Source organism: Osmia bicornis, chromosome 6 (assembly GCF_907164935.1).
Source record: "Osmia bicornis bicornis chromosome 6, iOsmBic2.1, whole genome shotgun sequence".
NCBI lineage: Eukaryota > Metazoa > Arthropoda > Insecta > Hymenoptera > Megachilidae > Osmia > Osmia bicornis.
Window position 1 is genome coordinate 9,759,271 of NC_060221.1, and position 19,390 is coordinate 9,778,660.

At 32.1% G+C, this 19,390-nt stretch overlaps 5 protein-coding genes across 9 annotated transcripts in view; 2 read left to right on the forward strand and 3 right to left on the reverse strand.

Annotated features, from left to right (window-relative positions):
• Positions 1 to 2,161, reverse strand: part of LOC114880964 (fructose-bisphosphate aldolase) — a 28,621-nt gene extending 26,460 nt beyond the window's left edge. For both annotated transcript variants that reach the window (XM_029197522.2, XM_029197520.2), the window contains exon 1: positions 2,057 to 2,161. The gene's annotated coding sequence lies outside the window, so the exon portion shown is untranslated. The remainder of the gene's footprint in view (positions 1 to 2,056) is intronic.
• LOC114877526 (gamma-aminobutyric acid receptor alpha-like) overlaps positions 1 to 19,390 on the forward strand; it is a 130,398-nt gene that overhangs the window by 9,150 nt on the left and 101,858 nt on the right. The window lies entirely within an intron of this gene.
• On the reverse strand, positions 4,686 to 11,221 carry LOC114880963 (fructose-bisphosphate aldolase-like; the record flags this gene model as incomplete). The annotated part of the gene is made up of 5 exons (XM_029197519.2): positions 4,686 to 5,093; positions 5,185 to 5,364; positions 8,151 to 8,373; positions 10,523 to 10,839; positions 10,997 to 11,221. Coding segments are annotated over 5 exons (1,101 nt in total), but the record flags the coding sequence as incomplete, so codon positions are not given.
• On the forward strand, positions 12,687 to 14,499 carry LOC114880962 (ADP-ribosylation factor-like protein 6-interacting protein 4). Its single transcript, XM_029197518.2, has 2 exons — positions 12,687 to 14,145; positions 14,232 to 14,499. Exons 1-2 carry the CDS (start codon positions 13,007 to 13,009, stop codon positions 14,359 to 14,361), a joined length of 1,269 nt encoding a protein of 422 aa, XP_029053351.2. The 5' UTR covers positions 12,687 to 13,006; the 3' UTR covers positions 14,362 to 14,499.
• LOC114880961 (RING finger and transmembrane domain-containing protein 2) lies at positions 14,382 to 17,404 on the reverse strand. Of its 4 annotated transcripts, none has more exons than XM_029197517.2 (5): positions 17,016 to 17,404; positions 16,494 to 16,746; positions 15,677 to 16,399; positions 15,393 to 15,608; positions 14,382 to 15,307 (listed from the first exon to the last, which is right to left on the reverse strand). In XM_029197517.2, exons 1-5 carry the CDS (start codon positions 17,054 to 17,056, stop codon positions 15,074 to 15,076), a joined length of 1,467 nt encoding a protein of 488 aa, XP_029053350.1. In that variant the 5' UTR covers positions 17,057 to 17,404; the 3' UTR covers positions 14,382 to 15,073. The 4 variants fall into 4 exon arrangements, with proteins under 4 accessions (XP_029053350.1, XP_029053349.1, XP_029053348.1 ...); XM_029197516.2 differs by having other exon boundaries at positions 15,677 to 16,402; XM_029197515.2 differs by having other exon boundaries at positions 16,485 to 16,746; positions 17,016 to 17,403.

A 19,390-nucleotide genomic window follows, 5' to 3' on the forward strand; every position in this document is an offset into this window, starting at 1 on the left:
TATTTTATAATCCAAGTAGTCCATGATATTAAAAGGTAAGAGGTAAATATTGAAACCTCAATGATGAAAGTAAGTTCTCAGAAATCTAGGTGAAAACTAGAAATACACTTTTGAGAAGTGAAAGTTACCATGTATTGAACTCGTTAAGAAATACCAATCTACTTGTTTAGTACCGCATACGAACTGCAACCGGTTTCTATATAAAAATGCGATATACAAAAATCGAATTTGTCATTTATATGATAAGTCAACTCAATGTATCGCAACATAAGATGAATGACTATGCAAGTTTTCAAATATGTTACTAGATCTGGAGTGCGTTAACCTCCTGCCTCGTAACCCGGAGTCACAGATTACGTTTGTATCAAATTTCTATTTTTAATCTATTACTTTTTTCATATCTTTTCTAGCATTCTCGACTGATATGAGATCGTAAAGCAAAGAGTTAATTAAGCTTAATGATTCGAAATACGAACGTGAGATCGTCAGAAACGCATGTAACGTTAGATGTTGGGAAGCTGGTAGAACGCCAAAACTTTATTCGCATTTATGAAACGAAAGAACGTATGATGAAACGAAGGGGAGAATGACGTATACGTGGATCTGGCTACACTGGTGTGCGTGAACAGCAGATGCATCCTGATCCTATTGTACATACACGTGCATGGTTATCTATTTTTCGTTGTACATACACACACGACACCTTTCTTCTGTCAATATGATCCTAGGCACGTACACAGTCACGTACATACACCTATGTTCCGTGTATAGTATTGCATAAGTTCTCGCCATCATTGAACTATGCCTGTAAACAACTGATCTAATTCTAACCTACGAACATCACTGATCGCAACACCGATCGTAGTCAATGGATGACGACAAAATTAAATCGTCATTGAGCAACAGTTAAAATAGATATCGAGAAGACCTAACAAAAATTCAGACGCAATTTAAATACTACACGTGTGACTATTCGTTGAAGGGTGTTCTTTTTTCTGCTATACGCTAATCGCATGTATTACTTGGAGCCATGTAAATTTTATTTAAAGTAACAAACGTTATGATACACGTGTCGGTTATGTAGATAAGCATAATAAAGGTTAGGATCGAACGATTTTAAATAGACAGAATTATTCGTATGATTAGTTGATTATTTGCACTTGCAAATACTTATGATCTTTTGATTATAAATATGTTCAAAAAACTGTATTCAAATATTTAAAAAAGCATGTGCGTTTCTGATATTATGACAGGTATACTTTATCGGTTAAAGGTTATACTGATAACACGATACTAAGAAGTTTCTATGCTCTGAGAAAAATAAAGGTACATAATTATAAACATATAACTCTGTGTATAATAAATTAAAGTATTGTTGAGTTAACTCTAATTTTCGAAATACATTTATTTTAATCGTGCTGTGAAGCATTTCTTCCTCTCCTACGAATCATGTGTCAAGGAATCACGTGACCGATGTATTATTAGACGAAAGTGAATTCTTCCGATATTTATTTGAACATCTTAATTTTAATAACTGCGGTTTTTTCAATGCAAAAAATCAATGCGGCTGCTGCATACATTTCTTTTTACACTAAAGCTTCAATTTAATTTTGATAAACGAAGTTTATCAGTTTAGATTCGATTTAAATAACGTGTACATAATTATTGTTTCATTAAATACAGTAGATGTATCTTTCAAAACTAAGATATTACTTTTCTATCCGCGTGACCTGAACTTGACCTTTTCGTATGTATTTAACCATGCACATCAAATGAAAACATTTATTTCATTGAAAATTTGTTTATGAATTACATTACAAAAATATGAATCAGTATCATTGTAAATTTATATAATTTAAAGTAGCAAGGAAGCTATTGGGTGTCGACTAAATGTCAGTCAAGGTCGAATCTTATTGTAGGTCGAATGCTCCTGACAGTATTTCCCATTGATTTTTCATCTCTCAAGAATCAACTTGATCCATGGGAATGCATGACAATTTTTGTTTAGTTTTTTGATTGAATTATTCATTCAACAGCACGTACAAACGTAACTTACCTGATATTGATGAGGTGATTCCTGACCCAAAACGCGTACCAAAGGACGTTGTATCGTTCGCTGGTTGAAAAGCGACTGAAGTAAACCTAGGGTATTCGTCGGTTTCAAAGTCTGAACCGGAATGGTAGTGACGCATGCGCATTAGCCTTAACCGTGAAGGTTCTCAACCTTGATTATATGACTGTCCATTTCAGGGAACATGCGTAAGGTGTGTATATATAGAACCAAGCGCCAGGGATATTTCAACAAACAAAATGCAATTTTAAATATTTGATTTTAGAAGGATTTTTATAAAATTATATTAATATCTAAATTGTAAACGTAAAAGAAGTTTTTTTTCTCTCTTTTCATACAGTTTCGATTGCTATACTTTATTTTTATAAATGCATTCCCTAACATTTGAATTATAAACTACTTTTCATATTACAAAAGAATTCAAAAAATACGTTTATATCGGTATTCGTTTAGTGCGCAGAAAGTTATTTCGAGTACTCATATGTTTGTTTTATTTTTATAAATATGTATTATGTATACTGCTCAGAATAGCTCATCGATATAATCAATAGTTAATAATTAATAGTTAATAGTAATCAATATATCATTGATTCTTAAAAGATTGTAATTATTGTTTTGAGCTCTGTTACTCTTAAAAAGTTTAATTTCAATAGTAACTGATGTTAATCATAAATACGTTCGAAAATATATGCGCAGGTGTTAAATACAATTTAAAAAGCGATTCAACCACACGTGGTATCAATCGTATGTTTTATTTTTATTTGTTCACGGTTCCGTTACATGATCACCGGTGTATCGACATAAAAATAAATTCAATAAGTGGCACTTGATTGTTTGGTCGTTACGACACTGGCGGATACACGTGCTGACGATCAGGACCCTAAAAACGAGAAGGATGATGGAACGTGGTTGGAGGGGAAGTAACGACATATCGACCACTGGCAAAGCAAATTTCTGAACGTATCGTACAGTTGATTGTTTCGAAACCATCCAACTGAGAGCCGCTGTTTTAAAGGTCAGTCAAGGGCACCTTGCCTGACATTCGCCGAAATTGCTGACGGCATTTTTCATCGGAAGGTTTACGTACTCTTTTTCTCTGCTATTACGTGTAACGAAACATACTCATCATTTTTCATTTGGATAATATTTTTATCTTTGTCAGATGATTCTGTTGATAAAGTAGGCTTGGCTTGTTGTTATCTCGTGATTCAACTTCAGTTTCTCTGTTCGAAACATTTCATTAAGTTAAGAAATGTAATTGAAATTTGTCTGATGAAATTGGAGATGGATTTTTAAAATTGTTTCTATGGTTAGTTCTGTATTGCAGATTGTGATATTTAAATACGTGTGTTAAGAACGAGTTACTTTTATATTTTCATTACTATACACTGTGTATAGTAACGTATTGTTTAGTAATATATTAGTGCAGCAAATCAATATATACAGCTGACTTCCAAATAAATTTCGTATTTTTTTATAATTTCTATTTTACATTTGCATTGTTGTATAATGTTCTTATTCAAAAAAAAATCTGTTAAAAGTTCTTCTGCACATATAATTATCAAAAGAAATCATGCGGAATAAGGAAGTAGTATTAAATTGTTGCAAGTGAAATGAAAATTGTCCATCATTTTTTTATAAAATAATATTTTAATTGATTCTTGTAAAATTATTCTTATTCATTTTAGCATACTGAGTACCTTAGTGATTATTGATGATCATAAATTTAGTTTAGAGGGTTAAAATTTTCAACAGCTATAACTTTGTTAAATAATAATATTCATTACGTAAAACGTATTTTAAAATATATTTAATTTTTTAAATTATGTTATAATTTACTCTGGAGGTTCGTATGTATTCATATATACATGCACTGAAATTCATAAAGAGACAATATATATAATTACAAACAATTTCACTTTACTTCATTCCCAGATAGCACAGAGACATCGTTAAAACGTCTTAAAGATATCTGTCTCAGATATTCAGATGTCTTATGGACATCTGAAAATCCTGCGAATACCTGAAATACATCCTGTAAACATCCTATGTTAGAAAACAGGATGTCTTAAAGACGTCGTACGAATGTCACAGAGACATCGTTAAAATATCTTAAAGATATTTATTCCAGATATTCAGATACGACGTTCGTTTCGTACGTTTTTAAGACGTCTTAAAGACATGAATTTCAGATGTCCTTACGATGTTCGAGACAAAAGATCGTAAAGACGTCCAGGTAAGGTCGTAAGACGTTCAGACTTAAAATAGTCGTAAAATGGATCTCTTTAAGACATCGTGTGCTATCTGGGTTGTATGGTACGACCGACAACTAGCCATTTTGTATTAAAAATATTAATGAAGGGTTTTGAGTTATTTACAGTAAACTTTAAGCTTCGAATTGATACGGTATAAATACTACTCCATAATACTTTTATGTTAGCCTTTTTATGTTTCGAAATTAATCATTTACTTGAAGGGAGCTCTGAGGGGGGCTACAACCCCAGGTCCACTTTGCTGGAGGTCCCCTTCTAAACCTTCCATGTACTATGTCAAAAAATATTAAATGACATTTTTTTTATTGTTATCCTTTTTCTTTACAATTAAATGTTGTTAAATTTTAGTCAGAATAAATCTGAATTTTTAAAGCAAGTTTATCAACAAAGGAATCCTTGAAGGTTTGATAGACTTGGGGCACTAGAAATCTTAACCTGGTCCTGTATATAACTCTTGTATAATAACCTCAGAAAATACAATACTGATCGAAATTCTCTATACTACAGTGATTTAACTATGATACACATAATTATTTCAGAAAATCATAAGACAATAATTTAATACGTATAGCTTAAATGATTTCTATAATTGTCTACAAAGAGTTTGTTTTTCTCCTGGTGCATACACCATTATTTAGTTGCGCTTGTCCTAAAGCCGCTTCAGAGCAAAGTTTTGCCCTTTCTAGAAAGGTTTCTTGAGCTTTCTCAATATTTTCTGCATTTCCACTCCAAACTTTCATCGCTTCGTTCTTTGAAAAAATAAACAATTAATTGAAGAAATTTTGTTGAATAAACGTTTGAACTATAGATAACGTTTTTTATTGTTTGCATGCTGTTTACTTGTAAAGCACGTCCGTAACAGAAACTCAGCGTCCATGGTTTCTTTCCTTCGTAAGTATTGATAGCGTTCAAATTTAAAACGGAATCTGTATCCGACTGTCCGCCGCTCAAAAATAAAACCGCTGGCACTGCTGGGGGCACTGTCCTCTCCAAAGCTGTTAACGTATACTCGGCAACAATCTATTAATATTTTTAATCAATTTACAATTCAAACTTATAAAATGACGATTAGATATAAAAATATCTGAGAGAAATATCATATTGCAAATAAAATTTAACCAAAAATAATATTTAATATATTAAAATACAAAATTTAATACCCAAACATATAGAAGCCATATTTAACCCTTGAACAACGGAGCCTGAACCAATCGTAACCCAAATTTAGAAAACATATACAAGGATATTAACTTAAAGTTAAATGTAGAATTTTAAGACGAAAGAGTTTCATATATTAAAAGAATAATTTTTTAAGGAACCGTGTGAAATTTAGAAAATGATAATAATATGAAATAAAAATTAGATTAAAATTGGGGCTTTCTCCATGGACCGCCGCACAGTGGGACAAAACGGCTTTCGGCGATCAAAGTTCGATTTTCGTGAATTCGAAAATTAAAAAACTATTTACATACATCGATAGAGAATAAACTGTAGTTTAACGTAGTGTAATCCGTTTTTTAATATTTGCTTCCGTTTTGCCGTGGTTCGCACTCAAAGTCAGTAGAAATTTGTCAAAACGAAACGCTGATATTATCCGTAACTTCAATGTACGATTCTAATGAATTTTACTCGGAAAGATAAAATTCAATTGAATTACAAAGTTTACTAGATTAGTATAGATTCTATTCAGTGCATAAAATAAGTTAAAATGTTAACAACTTTTTAAATAATAGGATCTGATTGAAACGAAGTACATTTAACTAAAATCTCAACTTTGCGTTTGATTTAAAAAAAATGTTTGCACTTGTGCGGGGTTTGATTATTACTGTAGTAAAGACTGAACCTGCCACTGCTCAAAAAAATGGCGATTGAAATAAATTACACCCATCTTGGCCGCAGCGCACGATAATGGAAAAGCAGTACCAGATACGATTATTATCCAGTTAACTGCATTCGACGTGTATATTCGTTACCTAAAACTTTATTTCGGCCTTGCAATATGCCATAATAAATTTTTACAATTGTCGAAACTATTTTCACGAATGATTTGGTATAGATCATAATAAATATAAATAAATATATTATAATAACACATGTTTTGTCATTTTTTAATTATTAAATCCGTTTTTATTATAGTTATTAACAGTTTTGAGTCAAATTTTTGTTAAATGACATAAAATATGTCTAACAAGTGAAGGATATTGAACGCGTTATACTTTATATGTGAATATTTTGACCCCCTTTAGTTCAATATGATTCATATTGATACAACTTATGTACCATAATGTAGGCAAAAACTTCCCAAAATTTCATTAAAATATTTCCAGTAGAACCGAAGTTTTGTCCCACTGTGCGCCGTCCGTGAGTTAACCGAGATGGCCATAGCAAAAGGATTAATATTTTTTCATTAAAATGCATTTTGCCGATTTTGTTGTCAGATACCAGTTTAGCTGATATTTTTAGTTGGAACTTGTGTTAGTTTTTATAATGCGTTTGTTAAAAATGTTAGTTTTGAAAAATTCGTTTATTTTAGATTTCCAACAGGGAAACAATTAAAGATCCATGATCTTAAGAATAGAGTATGCAGTCATAGGAATACTTCTAAACAAAAACATTTTTATACCGATTAGAAAAATCTTGTTGCTATTCTCAATATCTTGAAGGCTAAATGAGAGCTAGCCTGTTTATTATATTTTAGTACCACATTTTTTTGTAAGCTTAACTTTTTACCTTTTTGTCGAAATAAGAATTGAAATCGTCTGCCATTAAAACATTAAATTTTTTTTAGTTTGTTAAAAGTAAATGAAGTCGGCAGATATTGGTTGTTTATACTTGAATTGATAAGGTATTACGAAAAAATAACTTTTTATCTTCTGAAATAAACTGTTATTTAAGAAACAACATATAAATAAAAAGAAATTCTTGTAACGGGACAAATAGGTAGTCCCAAAATATTTGTACGTAAATTGAAGATTAAATAAAAGTCAATCTATATTTAGCATTTATTAAAAACGCGATAAACAGTAAATCGATTAGAAATTCTTCAAAAAAGTTACGAAAGGTTGAAATTCACACTTTCACGATTAGCTAATTCTAACGCCATTTTGAAGCTGATACTAAAAATACAAATAAAAAAATAGTTTCCAGAATAAAGATTAAAAATTGATGGAAAATAATAACACTACGTCAGTGGCTATTTAATGAATTTAATTTAAAAAGAATCCGTTTTTATTGTAGATATTATATTATCATTGGATTTCTCTTTTTATACACAGAACCGAATTAAAATTTCTGGGTCTAATGAACCTTCAAAGGCCTTGTTGGTGGATAATCTTGGTTCAAAAATTGAAATTAATTCTAAATATAAATTAAATAACATTCAATTGTAAAGAAAAGGGGCAACAGTAAACAGTAGGGACTCTACACTGCAGCCCTTCTTACAATTAGACCTCCCCTTAATCCGGCGCTGTTTATACAGTATAACTGTCCTCTAAATATAATAGTATTGGCACAATAATTCAAAAATAAATTACTGTACAAGTACATGTAACATAAACGACAAGTATACATCCTGAATGTTTTATCGAAATGTCTTTTATTAATTTAACGAAATTCATTTGGCATCTCTGACTAATTCTTATAAATTCAACCCTTAATTATTAAAATATGTGACAGCAATAAGACTTGAAGAGGGCCACAGTATTGTTGAAAAGGTATAATGTTGTTTTTATTAACATCAATGCTACTCATATAAAACTGGTATAGATAAACAAACAATTTTAAGATATATTTACAAATTACTGTACCTGAGATGTGCAATTCATGGTATTCTGTATTCCTGACAAAACCATCGCTGGTTTTAGAATTATTCCTTCAAGATAGACACGATGTTCGTTCAAAGCGCGAAATAAAATAGACAACACGTCTTCGTGGACTTCTAATGCCCTATTTATTCCATGATTACCGGTATTCAATATTTCCGGTTCTACGATTGGTACGATTCGTGCACTCTGACATATACTGGCGTATCTTGAACATAAACAAATCATTTATAAATATTAATTAAGAGAGATACAAACTAATGAATAAGTGAAGAACAGAAAATCATTGTATTAGTAGATGTAAGGTACAAGCACGTGAAAACCTACTATTTTTCAACGACTGCCACTTACATTAGTACCTACCAACAATAAATATAATTCATTATATAATAAAACGTTAAAATATTTATTTTAAGTGAACTAGTCATCATTAAATAAATACAATTTACTTTTATTTCACGAATAAAAAAAATTAACCATACAGCAAACATCATATAATCATAGACCAAAAAACTTTCTTAACTGAACTTATATTTTTCTAAAAAGAAAAAATTATTAACATTTTTCACCCAAAAAGTTACTTAAGACCTTCTATTAATCTTTCAGATAATCTTTGAATAAATATTGCTAATAAAACGAAATTAATTCTTTATTTGAATAAATTTGTTATGTATTCGCAGGTCATTTAAATAATGCGCAACTCTGAAGATGAGTAGCAATCACTAATTCATACTATTTGCCACGGGCGGACTGGGACTTACATTTTTACCAGAAGGTTAGCGACATGATGGTTTTTTTTTGTAATTTTAATTAATTGCACCTCGATTCCCTACTGGCCTACTGGGAACTTTTCCGAACTTCCGCCCCTACTATGTACCATCAAATTTTTTTTCAAATATATCATTGGACAATATCACCCTAGCGGAGAAGGGGTTGGGGGGCGCATAGGATGATAATGATAGCGCAATTAGAAGAGATTAGAAGGTTCAGCTGAGCCCTCTATTAAGAAATTAAAATCCTTTTTTTAATAAATAGCGGAATATTTTTGGAAATTTCAAATAACATTACTGCGAAGAAACAAAAATGAAGAAAATTACATACACCAACTATTAGATAACTATGCATAAAAGGTCACACATCTCCGATCCAAACGCCACCCAGATATGTTAGAGGGGAGAGTGCCCTGAGCAACTCCCTGCAAGAATCAAGAGGCGGTCGACATTGGCTTAGGACAAATCAAAGTTTACGACAAAAGTAAACCTGTTGTTGAACAAATATTCATGTAGTTATGTTTTAAATAAAGTAAGTAATAGCTTTGTTATTTAGAGGTCATAAACAGATGACTATGACGTAGATAAACACGACTGTTCCTAATATCTACTTATAATACCTAAGCAAAAGCATTAAAATTGTCAAACTTTGATTTGTTATACCTTCTAAACTCTAAACCAATGTCGGCCGCCACTTAATTATTACGAGGTATCACTCAGAACATTTCCCCCTACAACATATCATTATGCATATTTATTCATATATTAAGTTAGATTAGAAAAACAATTTGTTTGAACCCTCTCTATTGGAAAATTTTGATTGTGCAACTGGGTTGATGCAAGGCCAGTATTGGTTGGACTTTACCAAAAGGTGGGACGCAAATTTGAATGCGTCATATATCATTGGAAAGACCTTGACGAAAGGAACACAATGGCGTGGGTGGGAGGTCTTAAATATGTGACCTTGATCCGGTAGAGGTCAAATATATATATTGAGTTTACTCAAAAGCTTGACGTTAAATCCGGATGGGCCATATGTTATTGGAAAGCCCTTGACGAGAGGAACACAATGGTATGGGTGGAGGTCTTAAATATGCGACCTTAACCCGCTAGAGGTCAAAAACTAAAATTATGTTAATTTTGTTGTGCGAGAGGATTTCGTCCAGGTATGTTGCTGTGTAACGTGCAAACCACCGCAGATACAGCACCGTCACCGCCATATTTAGGTTAGGTTAGAGTTAGGTTAGGTTAGGTTGGGTTAGGGTGTCTTTTTCGAAGATTTCTCCTCGTTAAATAAGAAAAAAAAAAAGTTAATGAATTTATATGTTTTCTCTCGCACAACAAAATTAACATAATTTTAGTTTTTGACCTCTAGCGGATCAAGGTCACATATTTAAGACCTCCCACCTACACCATTGTGTTCCTCTCGTCAAGGGCTTTCCAATGACATATGACCCATCCGGATTTGCGTCCCACCTTTTGGTAAAGGTTAACCCCAGTATTCTTAAGACTGAAGAAGAAATTGAAAAAATCCGAAAATGTACATGACTCTACTTTCTAGATTTACAAACATAAGTTGAATTGAACCTTGCAAGGACGTTCGCATTCGCAGCCATGGCCAGTTGACTCGGCGTGCTCTCTGAGATCGTGTACGTGCATCGCCATTTGGCGAAGTGGCAACCATCTCGTTTATATTGAATGCATCTCTCTTGCAAACTGTCCAAGCCTTCCGTGGTGTTTTCGTCCTTGGTGCCAAATAGCTGGACCAAACCTCTGTCGACCTTAATGCCGGGTACGACATTTCTTTGGCGTAGCAGCTCGATGAACTCAATGTCGTCCGTGGTTTTCTGATAAACTGTCTCGTGGTGCAGAATAACACCACTAATGTATTTGGAGAATCTAGACTACAAGAAAGTGCAAATATTTACGATTGACACTTGAATCTCGATTAATTCTCAAGAAATATTTCTCTTTTTATTGTTAAACATAACTGCAATCGTTTCAAATTATTATTATTTTCTATTTCGATTTTGAGAAAAATTAAGGATTATAACCAATGACCTTATCAGCTGTGAATAGCATTTGCCGATAATCACGCCGAGTGGTTTCACTGTTTTCGATGTTGAGTTCATCGAATCGTTTTTCTAAAGATGTTGGAGACTCGTCGCTAGCTAACAACCCTTTTCCTGGTGCGATAAGAGTGTTCACGATTTTTCGCAGCTCCAGACATAGAGCGGGATCTAGCTCCGTGTATTTTGTAATGGGTGATGATATCTGGTCAAATATCGGTCAAATGGAAAAATTTCCATAAGTTCTTAATACGTATGTACATATGTTCGTTACGGACGTTGCGAATCCGCGTTGATTGTAATCTTGGCAGTATGTGGACGATCCGATTGGTATTATAATAGTATTATCCGACTAATATTGTAATAATAATATTAATATTAATATCGCACGTATATTAAATTGACGCAAATCCGTAGCGTCTGCAACGAACGTGCTAAATAATTTGCACGAGGATTCCTGTATTAATTTTTGTTTCATTTTACATAATGTTTAAAGCCTCATTATCATTTCCTCTGCAACAGTGAGTTACGTAATTTTAATAAATGAAATTAGAACTTTCGGAGTAAAGTTTTGCAGAGGAATAAAGCAAATTGTATTTTCTTTTTTTTTTTTTTAACTTATTTGGAATTGCTAGTAGGTTTGGAACTACTGACAATGAGTGAAACTAAAAAAGCAACAATCGCGTTCACACTTGGACTACTTATATTTAATTATGTACAACGATCATTCAATATTCTGATTTTTCAATTTTTATTCATTTAGTGCGAATTTTTCCATTTTCTACGTATAATTTTTGTTATCAGCTACTGATATTAGGGTGGCAAAGTCCAAAGATGATATCAAATATTATACCACAATCGTAGTTACGTTTTTCAATCTTTATTTCTCTTTTTAGTTTCAGATAATCTAGTACTGATAAAAATTATCTGGTATGTCAACAATGAACCATTCGTTTTGCATATTTTTTGTTTTAATTAAGGTATATGTTTAAATTTTTGAAGTGTAAATTATATTTTTACAGTGTATAACAAAGTGTAATATATGTTTCTACAATAAACAGTATTTTTCGTATTAATCGGATATGATATATTGTAATCAACTCATTAAATGATTTAAATACTTCTACATTTTGTTTGGTCATATCTAATCAGTGATGAAATTATTAATAGAAGGGTATAACAGCTTACTTTGTCCTTACAAGTACATTTATCTCCTAACCGCATCATTTCTCTTTTTTTTGTAATTTAAAATGTGTAAAAATACTGGTCAATTTGAAAAATATAACAGAATGTCGAATATACTTTTATGTAATTATAGAAATCATGTTTGCAGAAATTTCGATAGAAATTCCTGCCTTCTTTCAGAAATAACGAAACAGTTGAATATTTGTTTATTATCCAATAAAGTTACATGATTGTAACTTAAATCTGAAATGAAACAATAGCTTAATTAAAACAATCTTTTTAAAGAATCATTAAGATATTAGTAAAATATTTTCTTGTTTTGGAAAAAGAGTATGACTATATACTTATAGTATAAAAATGTTATGTTTCATTTAATTCTTACGATATGAAGCACGTTTCGTAATTGACCACTACCAATTACCGGAAGAGCCGCGGCAAAAAACCCTAAGTGTCTCGCGTCTAATTCCTTCATGAAAAGTTGCCTTAAATTTCAGCAAGTTTTTGAAATGAAAATCGATGAAGGGAACTGTTACAAGTTATTAGAAGGAGGTTAGTTGCGGTTACGTATGAGCAGGATGTATGCGAGCATTGATATTGAGCAAATATTCAATAATTATATTGCGTTATTATATCGTTAATGCGTCCGTTTATGTGATTCTCATCTGGCATTCCATATGAAAATATTTCATAGTGAGAAACCTTTGATTGCGATGTAGAAGGTTAATCATCGATGCGACGAAACAGTAAATACACGTTGGAAAATACGATAATTAAATCTAAGATAGATTTAATTAACTTAGAAAATTAGTGAAATTTTATGATGAGTAACAGAGAGAAAAGTGATTCACGATCAGAGCAATGCTCTAAAGAGAGAGAGGAAAGAGAAAGAAAGCAGTCGGTCTCTTCGCAAAGCGATGATTCCAATGGCAAGAAAAAGAGGCGTAACACGTGCAGTAAGGATAAAAGAAAGAAATCAAGGCATAGAAGTAGCTCTAGTGGCTCAAGCTCGTCTAGTGCCTCTAGTCGTGAGGCTAAACATCAAAATGACAGAGACAGGAGAACTGACAAATGGGATAAAAAGTATGAGAATGGAGTTAGACCATACCAAATGAATACAAGGGAAAGTAGAGGATACTATAAAGGACGCAGTGGATTCTTTGATAATCGAAAGCGTAACTTTGGCTATCGACCTTATAAGCATGGATTTTACGATAGGAATAGAATACATAATAATATGCAATATAATAGATATAATAACGAAAGAAGAGGCAATAGATTCTTTAATCATAACAATAGGAGACCACCATATGATAGATCCAGAAGTAGAAGCATTCAGGATCATGATCATCAAAGAAGCTTAAAAGAATCCAGTGAGCATTCAAGAGAAAGTAATTCAAAAGAAAGACACGTGAAACATTCGAACACTGATAAAATAGAAACTAAAAAAAGAGACGTAGGTGACACTCCTGTGAAAGGAAAAGAAAGAAAGAAAGATGAGGACACGCAAGAAAAGACTGATCATCTTGTTCACAAAAAGTCGAAGCGGAAAAGGTCTTTATCCTCTTCAAGTTCCTCAAGTGTAAGCAGCACTAGCAGTGACAGTAGTAGCAGTAGTTCTAGTAGTAGTAGCACTAGCAGTAGTTGTAGCAGTAGCAGTACAGATACATCAGAGGATGAAAGAAAACGCAAGAAAGCAAGGAGAAAAGCAAAAAAATTAAAGAAAGCTATGAAAAAACGTAGAAAGAAGAAGAGAATGAAGAAAAAGTTGAAGAAGAAATTAAAAAAGTCTAAAAAGAAGTCACGTAATGTTGATAAGTCCAAAGAAAGTATTTCTAAAGATTCTACACAAGAGATATCAGAAAAGTCTAAGGCAATGGCACCAATGACAAAAGAGGAATGGGAAAAGAAACAAAATGTAGTACGTAGAATTTATGATGAGGAAACTGGAAGATACAGGTAGTTGTCACAAGAATATAGATCTATTTTTATTCACAGATGTACAGCATATAATAAGAATTAATTATAATTTACTGTTCTCACAGATTAATTAAAGGTGATGGAGAAGTGTTAGAAGAAATAGTGAGCAAAGACCGTCATAAAGAAATAAACAGGCAAGCAACTAAAGGAGATGGAGAGTACTTCCAGGCACGCCTGAAAGCCAATGTTTTATGAACTATTTTTCTATGTATGCTAAAAAAAAAAATATCCTTATATAATAATTACTTTATTCTCAGTGTTAAAATCCTGTATGGCAGTATGTTTTTTAATGTCTCAGAGAAAATACTTATGTGTTGTACATTAATGAACTTACCTACAGTGTGATTTTAATTATATTACATACACAACCTTAATGACCAAATGTTGAAATATAATCAACAACGAAAACAATTTAGATTTAAGCCAATTTTATAGTCATTTCTTTTCATACTATGACTATGGATGTTCTCTGTCACATTGAAAAAAAAGACTTCTCAATTTGTTTAAGACACTGAACATAATTATATTAATTTGAAGAAAACTTGTAACTACTTATAAGTTTCATAAATTAGTTACATTATTTTCGTAAATAAAAAATAATAATCGGTAAATCATTTTCAAAATATAAATTTTATTCTTTGATGCAAGTAGTTCTATTATTTCTTATATGCAGATTATTTTACAAATTTGTAAAGTTTATAGTACTGTTTAATAGTTTCTTTAAGTAATGAATATATAAAAAGTATTTCGTAATGAATATTAACATTATAAGTAGTTAAGTAATTCATATCAGGATAAAAATCTTACAAAAACCAAATGAAAATATTTTATGTAAATTAAATGCTTAATTGAAGCTCTTGGAGGTTAACAGTGGAAAAGATATAGTTATATGTACTATACATAAAAATCAATACAACTGAATAAAATGAGTTGTATGACCGTCTCGATAAATAGGATCATCCGTAATTTCTGCACGACATAGCGGACATGAACGTTCTCTGTCTAGCCATGTTAAAACACATGCTTCGCAGAAGATATGTTTACAATACAATTTTATTGGCATTGAATATTCCTCATGACAAATTGCACATATACCTCCAGATGCTGCTATTTGGTCCTTTGACGGTGTTACGCCTAAACTCTGTAAGAATATTAATTATTTTATGAATTAGTTTTGTTAACATTTTTAATTTCATTTTTTTTCCCAATAAAAATACAAAACGTACCGCATTTTGAAATAGATTCCAAATAGCCATGTAGAACAACTTTATACGAGATAATAAATCATTCCTTTTGCTTACTCCATACAATGCAGCAAAACATACACCCAAAATTTTTTCTGGACCTTGATAAGCTTCGAACAAATAATATAACCATGGTTGGATTGGAGCAATACATCTGTAAAGTTGAGATGTTGCTTCCACCATAAGATAACATTTTCCCTGAAATAAAAATTTTCCTTGATTTTCAATCAACGAATATTATTAAAGCATTACACATTAAAACTTACCCTTCGTCGAAGTGCCAGAAGTTTTAAAGGAATACATGTTAAAACAACTTTACAAACAACGGTAATCAATTTTAAAATAAAATCAGTCACCAAAACTGACCACAACAGTTCCCAAATTGTTGGAGGCTGGGTGTATGAAGAAAATAAATATATATCATATTCAAAATTAATGAACACTATACATGCAATAATATAACATGTAATAACTAATAGTGATATCCAACTTTTATTATGTTGTTTTGCAATTTCACGTTTTACAACATTATTAGCATGATTAAATGTAACAAGTAATACTATAAAATTCAATATTCCAGCTCTATGATCATAAAGACCTTTAGTAAGAAGGATAGAAACAAAGGGGATATATTTTTGAAATACTCCAAGTAATGCCCGTGTCTCTGAGCTAATTTGTAATCCTTCTGTAGGGTTTTCGTCTATATTATTATTGTTGTTATGATTAACAACATTGTTGCTGTTATTATTTTGATTTTCACCCACAACCTCATTCGCAGCTTCGCGAATATTATTTAAAAAATTATCTGTTGCAGTTGTTTGATGATGTTGGTGATGACTGTCATGAGTTGAAACATCATGTAAATTTGTATTGTCTGCTGGGTGATTTTCAACATTAATCACATAATTGTCAGATGATGTAAGAGGAACAGTATTTATTGGATTTTGAATTCTTTGAATGTTTAACAATGAAGATAATGAAACACTGGGCTGCTGCAAACAAAAATAGTCACAGTATTACGATTAATTTTGACAATATAAGAATTTATAAGATCTATGTTGTATGTATACTTACAATACGTACATGTTCTATAAAAGGTCTGATTTCTTGTATAGTGGAGGATATATTATTTGTAAAGAGTCTAGAGTGTTCCATAGTCCTAGCACTGAAATTAAAACCTCTTATGTTAATAGATGGAGCAGATCTGGTTGCAGTCGTTGAATGTGTCATTAGCAACCCTGAAGATTGCCCAATATCATTATTGTTTGACATATGAGGCATTGTAGAATTAGGAGGCACATTGATGATCTCTTCCAGTCTCACATTATCCGCCATTCTATTATATACAATAACAATAATTCGTTATATTTAAACCAATATACATTCACACAAATTGTTATCAAAAATTGATTTCAATTTATATAAATATAAACACAAATAGTTCTTAAAATAGTATTTTGAGAAAGATTCTAGATGACTACAAATAACAATTCTTCTAATCGACAACAATCAAAACTAAGATATAATTTTATCTATTGACGTAAATACGACAATGTTTTTTAACGATGACACAGGCAGATACAGGTCAGAAAAGGGTTTACATACGGCACAAAGTTTATTTTTGTTACGCTCTCTCGAGGAAGCATCGATTAACGTCAAGACGAATTAACAGAAGTCTTTGCCCATGTAATCATGTGACTAACATTGGCATAACATATGGTAAATTGTAGGAACAAGTAGCATATACAACGACAAATAGAGATCAACACTCAAAGCTTTCAGGAGAAATCCATTTTAGGTTGACGTTTGTTAAGCTTCTAGAACGCGTTACAAAACACTAATTCTTGGATTCTTTATAATACTAAAATTTCATCAACGCTTGGGCAAAACTGATTCATAATTTTTGAGATAAATATATATAATACACATCCATAATCTCTTACGCCATTTGCTTTAGTATTATATTATACATATATACATATATATGCTCCAGTGCCGATAAATTACTAACATTAAGCGCCACTTTCGAAATTATATTTTATTTGGTTCCGGTAAATATTTTATATATAATGACATATAATTATATATATTTGCAACATTATTTATAATTACATATGTTTTTGTACTATTTACTTTAGAATTATTTTTTTGTTAAGTTAAAATAATATTCAACTTCTAATTTATTGAAAATTTAGTATTATAAGAACTAAGAAGTCTTCTGAATGTTGGATGGTATTAATACAAATTGTATTTTATTAAAGATTTAATCCTTCCCTGACCAAAGCAACATTTTTTATTTTAAATTTGTAATTGATCTATTGGTCATTGCATCCTTAATCGATGCTAAATATAGATTAACCATTTGCTAACCAAATAGCTAACCAAACAGCTAACAATATTTGCGAGTAGGATTTTTGGCGATTCGGATGATCCAAAATTTTGCGGACGTTCTCTTACGGTAATGACATCCTCTGCATTACCGGTATTTTTGTACAATATTTGGCTAAAATGCTCCGAATTGGCTCAAATTTTGACATTAGATTCTTTTTTGATAAAAATGATTACGAGAAGGATTTTTGGCGACTCAATAAAAATTTTTAGCGACGGTTCAATATAATGACAACGTCTGAGGGGGCGGGGGGTCGTAAAAGCGGCCCTATTGTTGCGGTTTCTTATTCTTTGGGTCTGCCGTTCCTAGCGTAGACCCCCGCTGAGGTACTGACCGCTACAATAGGGCCGCTTTTACGACTTGCCACTCAAACCGAAATGTATCTACTGAAAATCGGGAAATTTGTAAACGTTATATCTTGAAAACTAATTAAAATCGGGTGTATACATTAAAGCTTAATGAATTCGTCTTGAAAAGCACTATCACATGATGTGAAAAAAAATATATAGTTCCATTTAAAAAACGAAACTTGACCATCATATCTTTTAAACTAATAATGTAAATAAATTTTCGTTCACGCCAAAACATGGACCCCCTTGTACCGTGCAATTTCCATATAAACAATTTTTCCTATCATCAATAGTTACAAAATAAAACGTCTGTCACACTTTAGCGCGGACACACTGTATAGGTCGTACTTTTTTATAAAGAATGTCTAGCTGCATCGTTTGATGCATAAAAAAGTACCCCATTCCATTTAAAAAAACAAAGTTGACCTTCATATATCCTTGACGCGTCTGCGTACGAAAAAACTAATAACACCAGAACATGCTCCACTTGATACCATTTATGTTCCCTATGAAACATTTTGACTACGTGCCACAATATCGAGGAAATCAAGATGTCAAAATCGGCTGAGACACTGTAAAAGGACAGCCCCTATTTCGTTTGGAACCGCTAACCGCGAAAACTACTGAACCAATCGCTACCAACTTTTAACATCATCTTCATGGTCCCCGGAAGGTTTAGTAATAATAAAATCTACCGATTTTCTATTAAAATGGTATTATGCTATTAAAAAAGTGATTTATGATATGTGAATCCCCGTCGCGCATGCGCTCTTACTGCCTGCAGCCGCGCACGCGCTTTTGTATCACTGGAGTGTAGTTTGAGAATCACTCACTAGATGGCGAGCGGCATTCCACAAGAGAGTTGGCGAGTTCAGGCTATAAGATGAGTTCACCTACTCGCCACATCAATTATTACTTCAAATTCTCGAAGTTTTTATTTATTTGAGCGAGTGAAGCCGCGACAGGGATGCTAGTATTATTAGCTATCAACACAATCTCGTTGAACCATGATCAGACCGCCCTGCATTGGACCTTCCTCTTTCGAATAAGCCCTCACCCAGCCCCAAATCTTTTCATGTACGGACGAAAAGTGTATTCCCGTAAGCCCCTTTTTAGACCTATTTTTGCCGGTAATGTCACCTCGCTGCATTACCCGTGTCTACCCCCTTAACTTTGATAGAGTGAAGTATATCTGTTTTGTCATGATAATCGATTGTCTTATTTTTTGTATCTCTTTAACG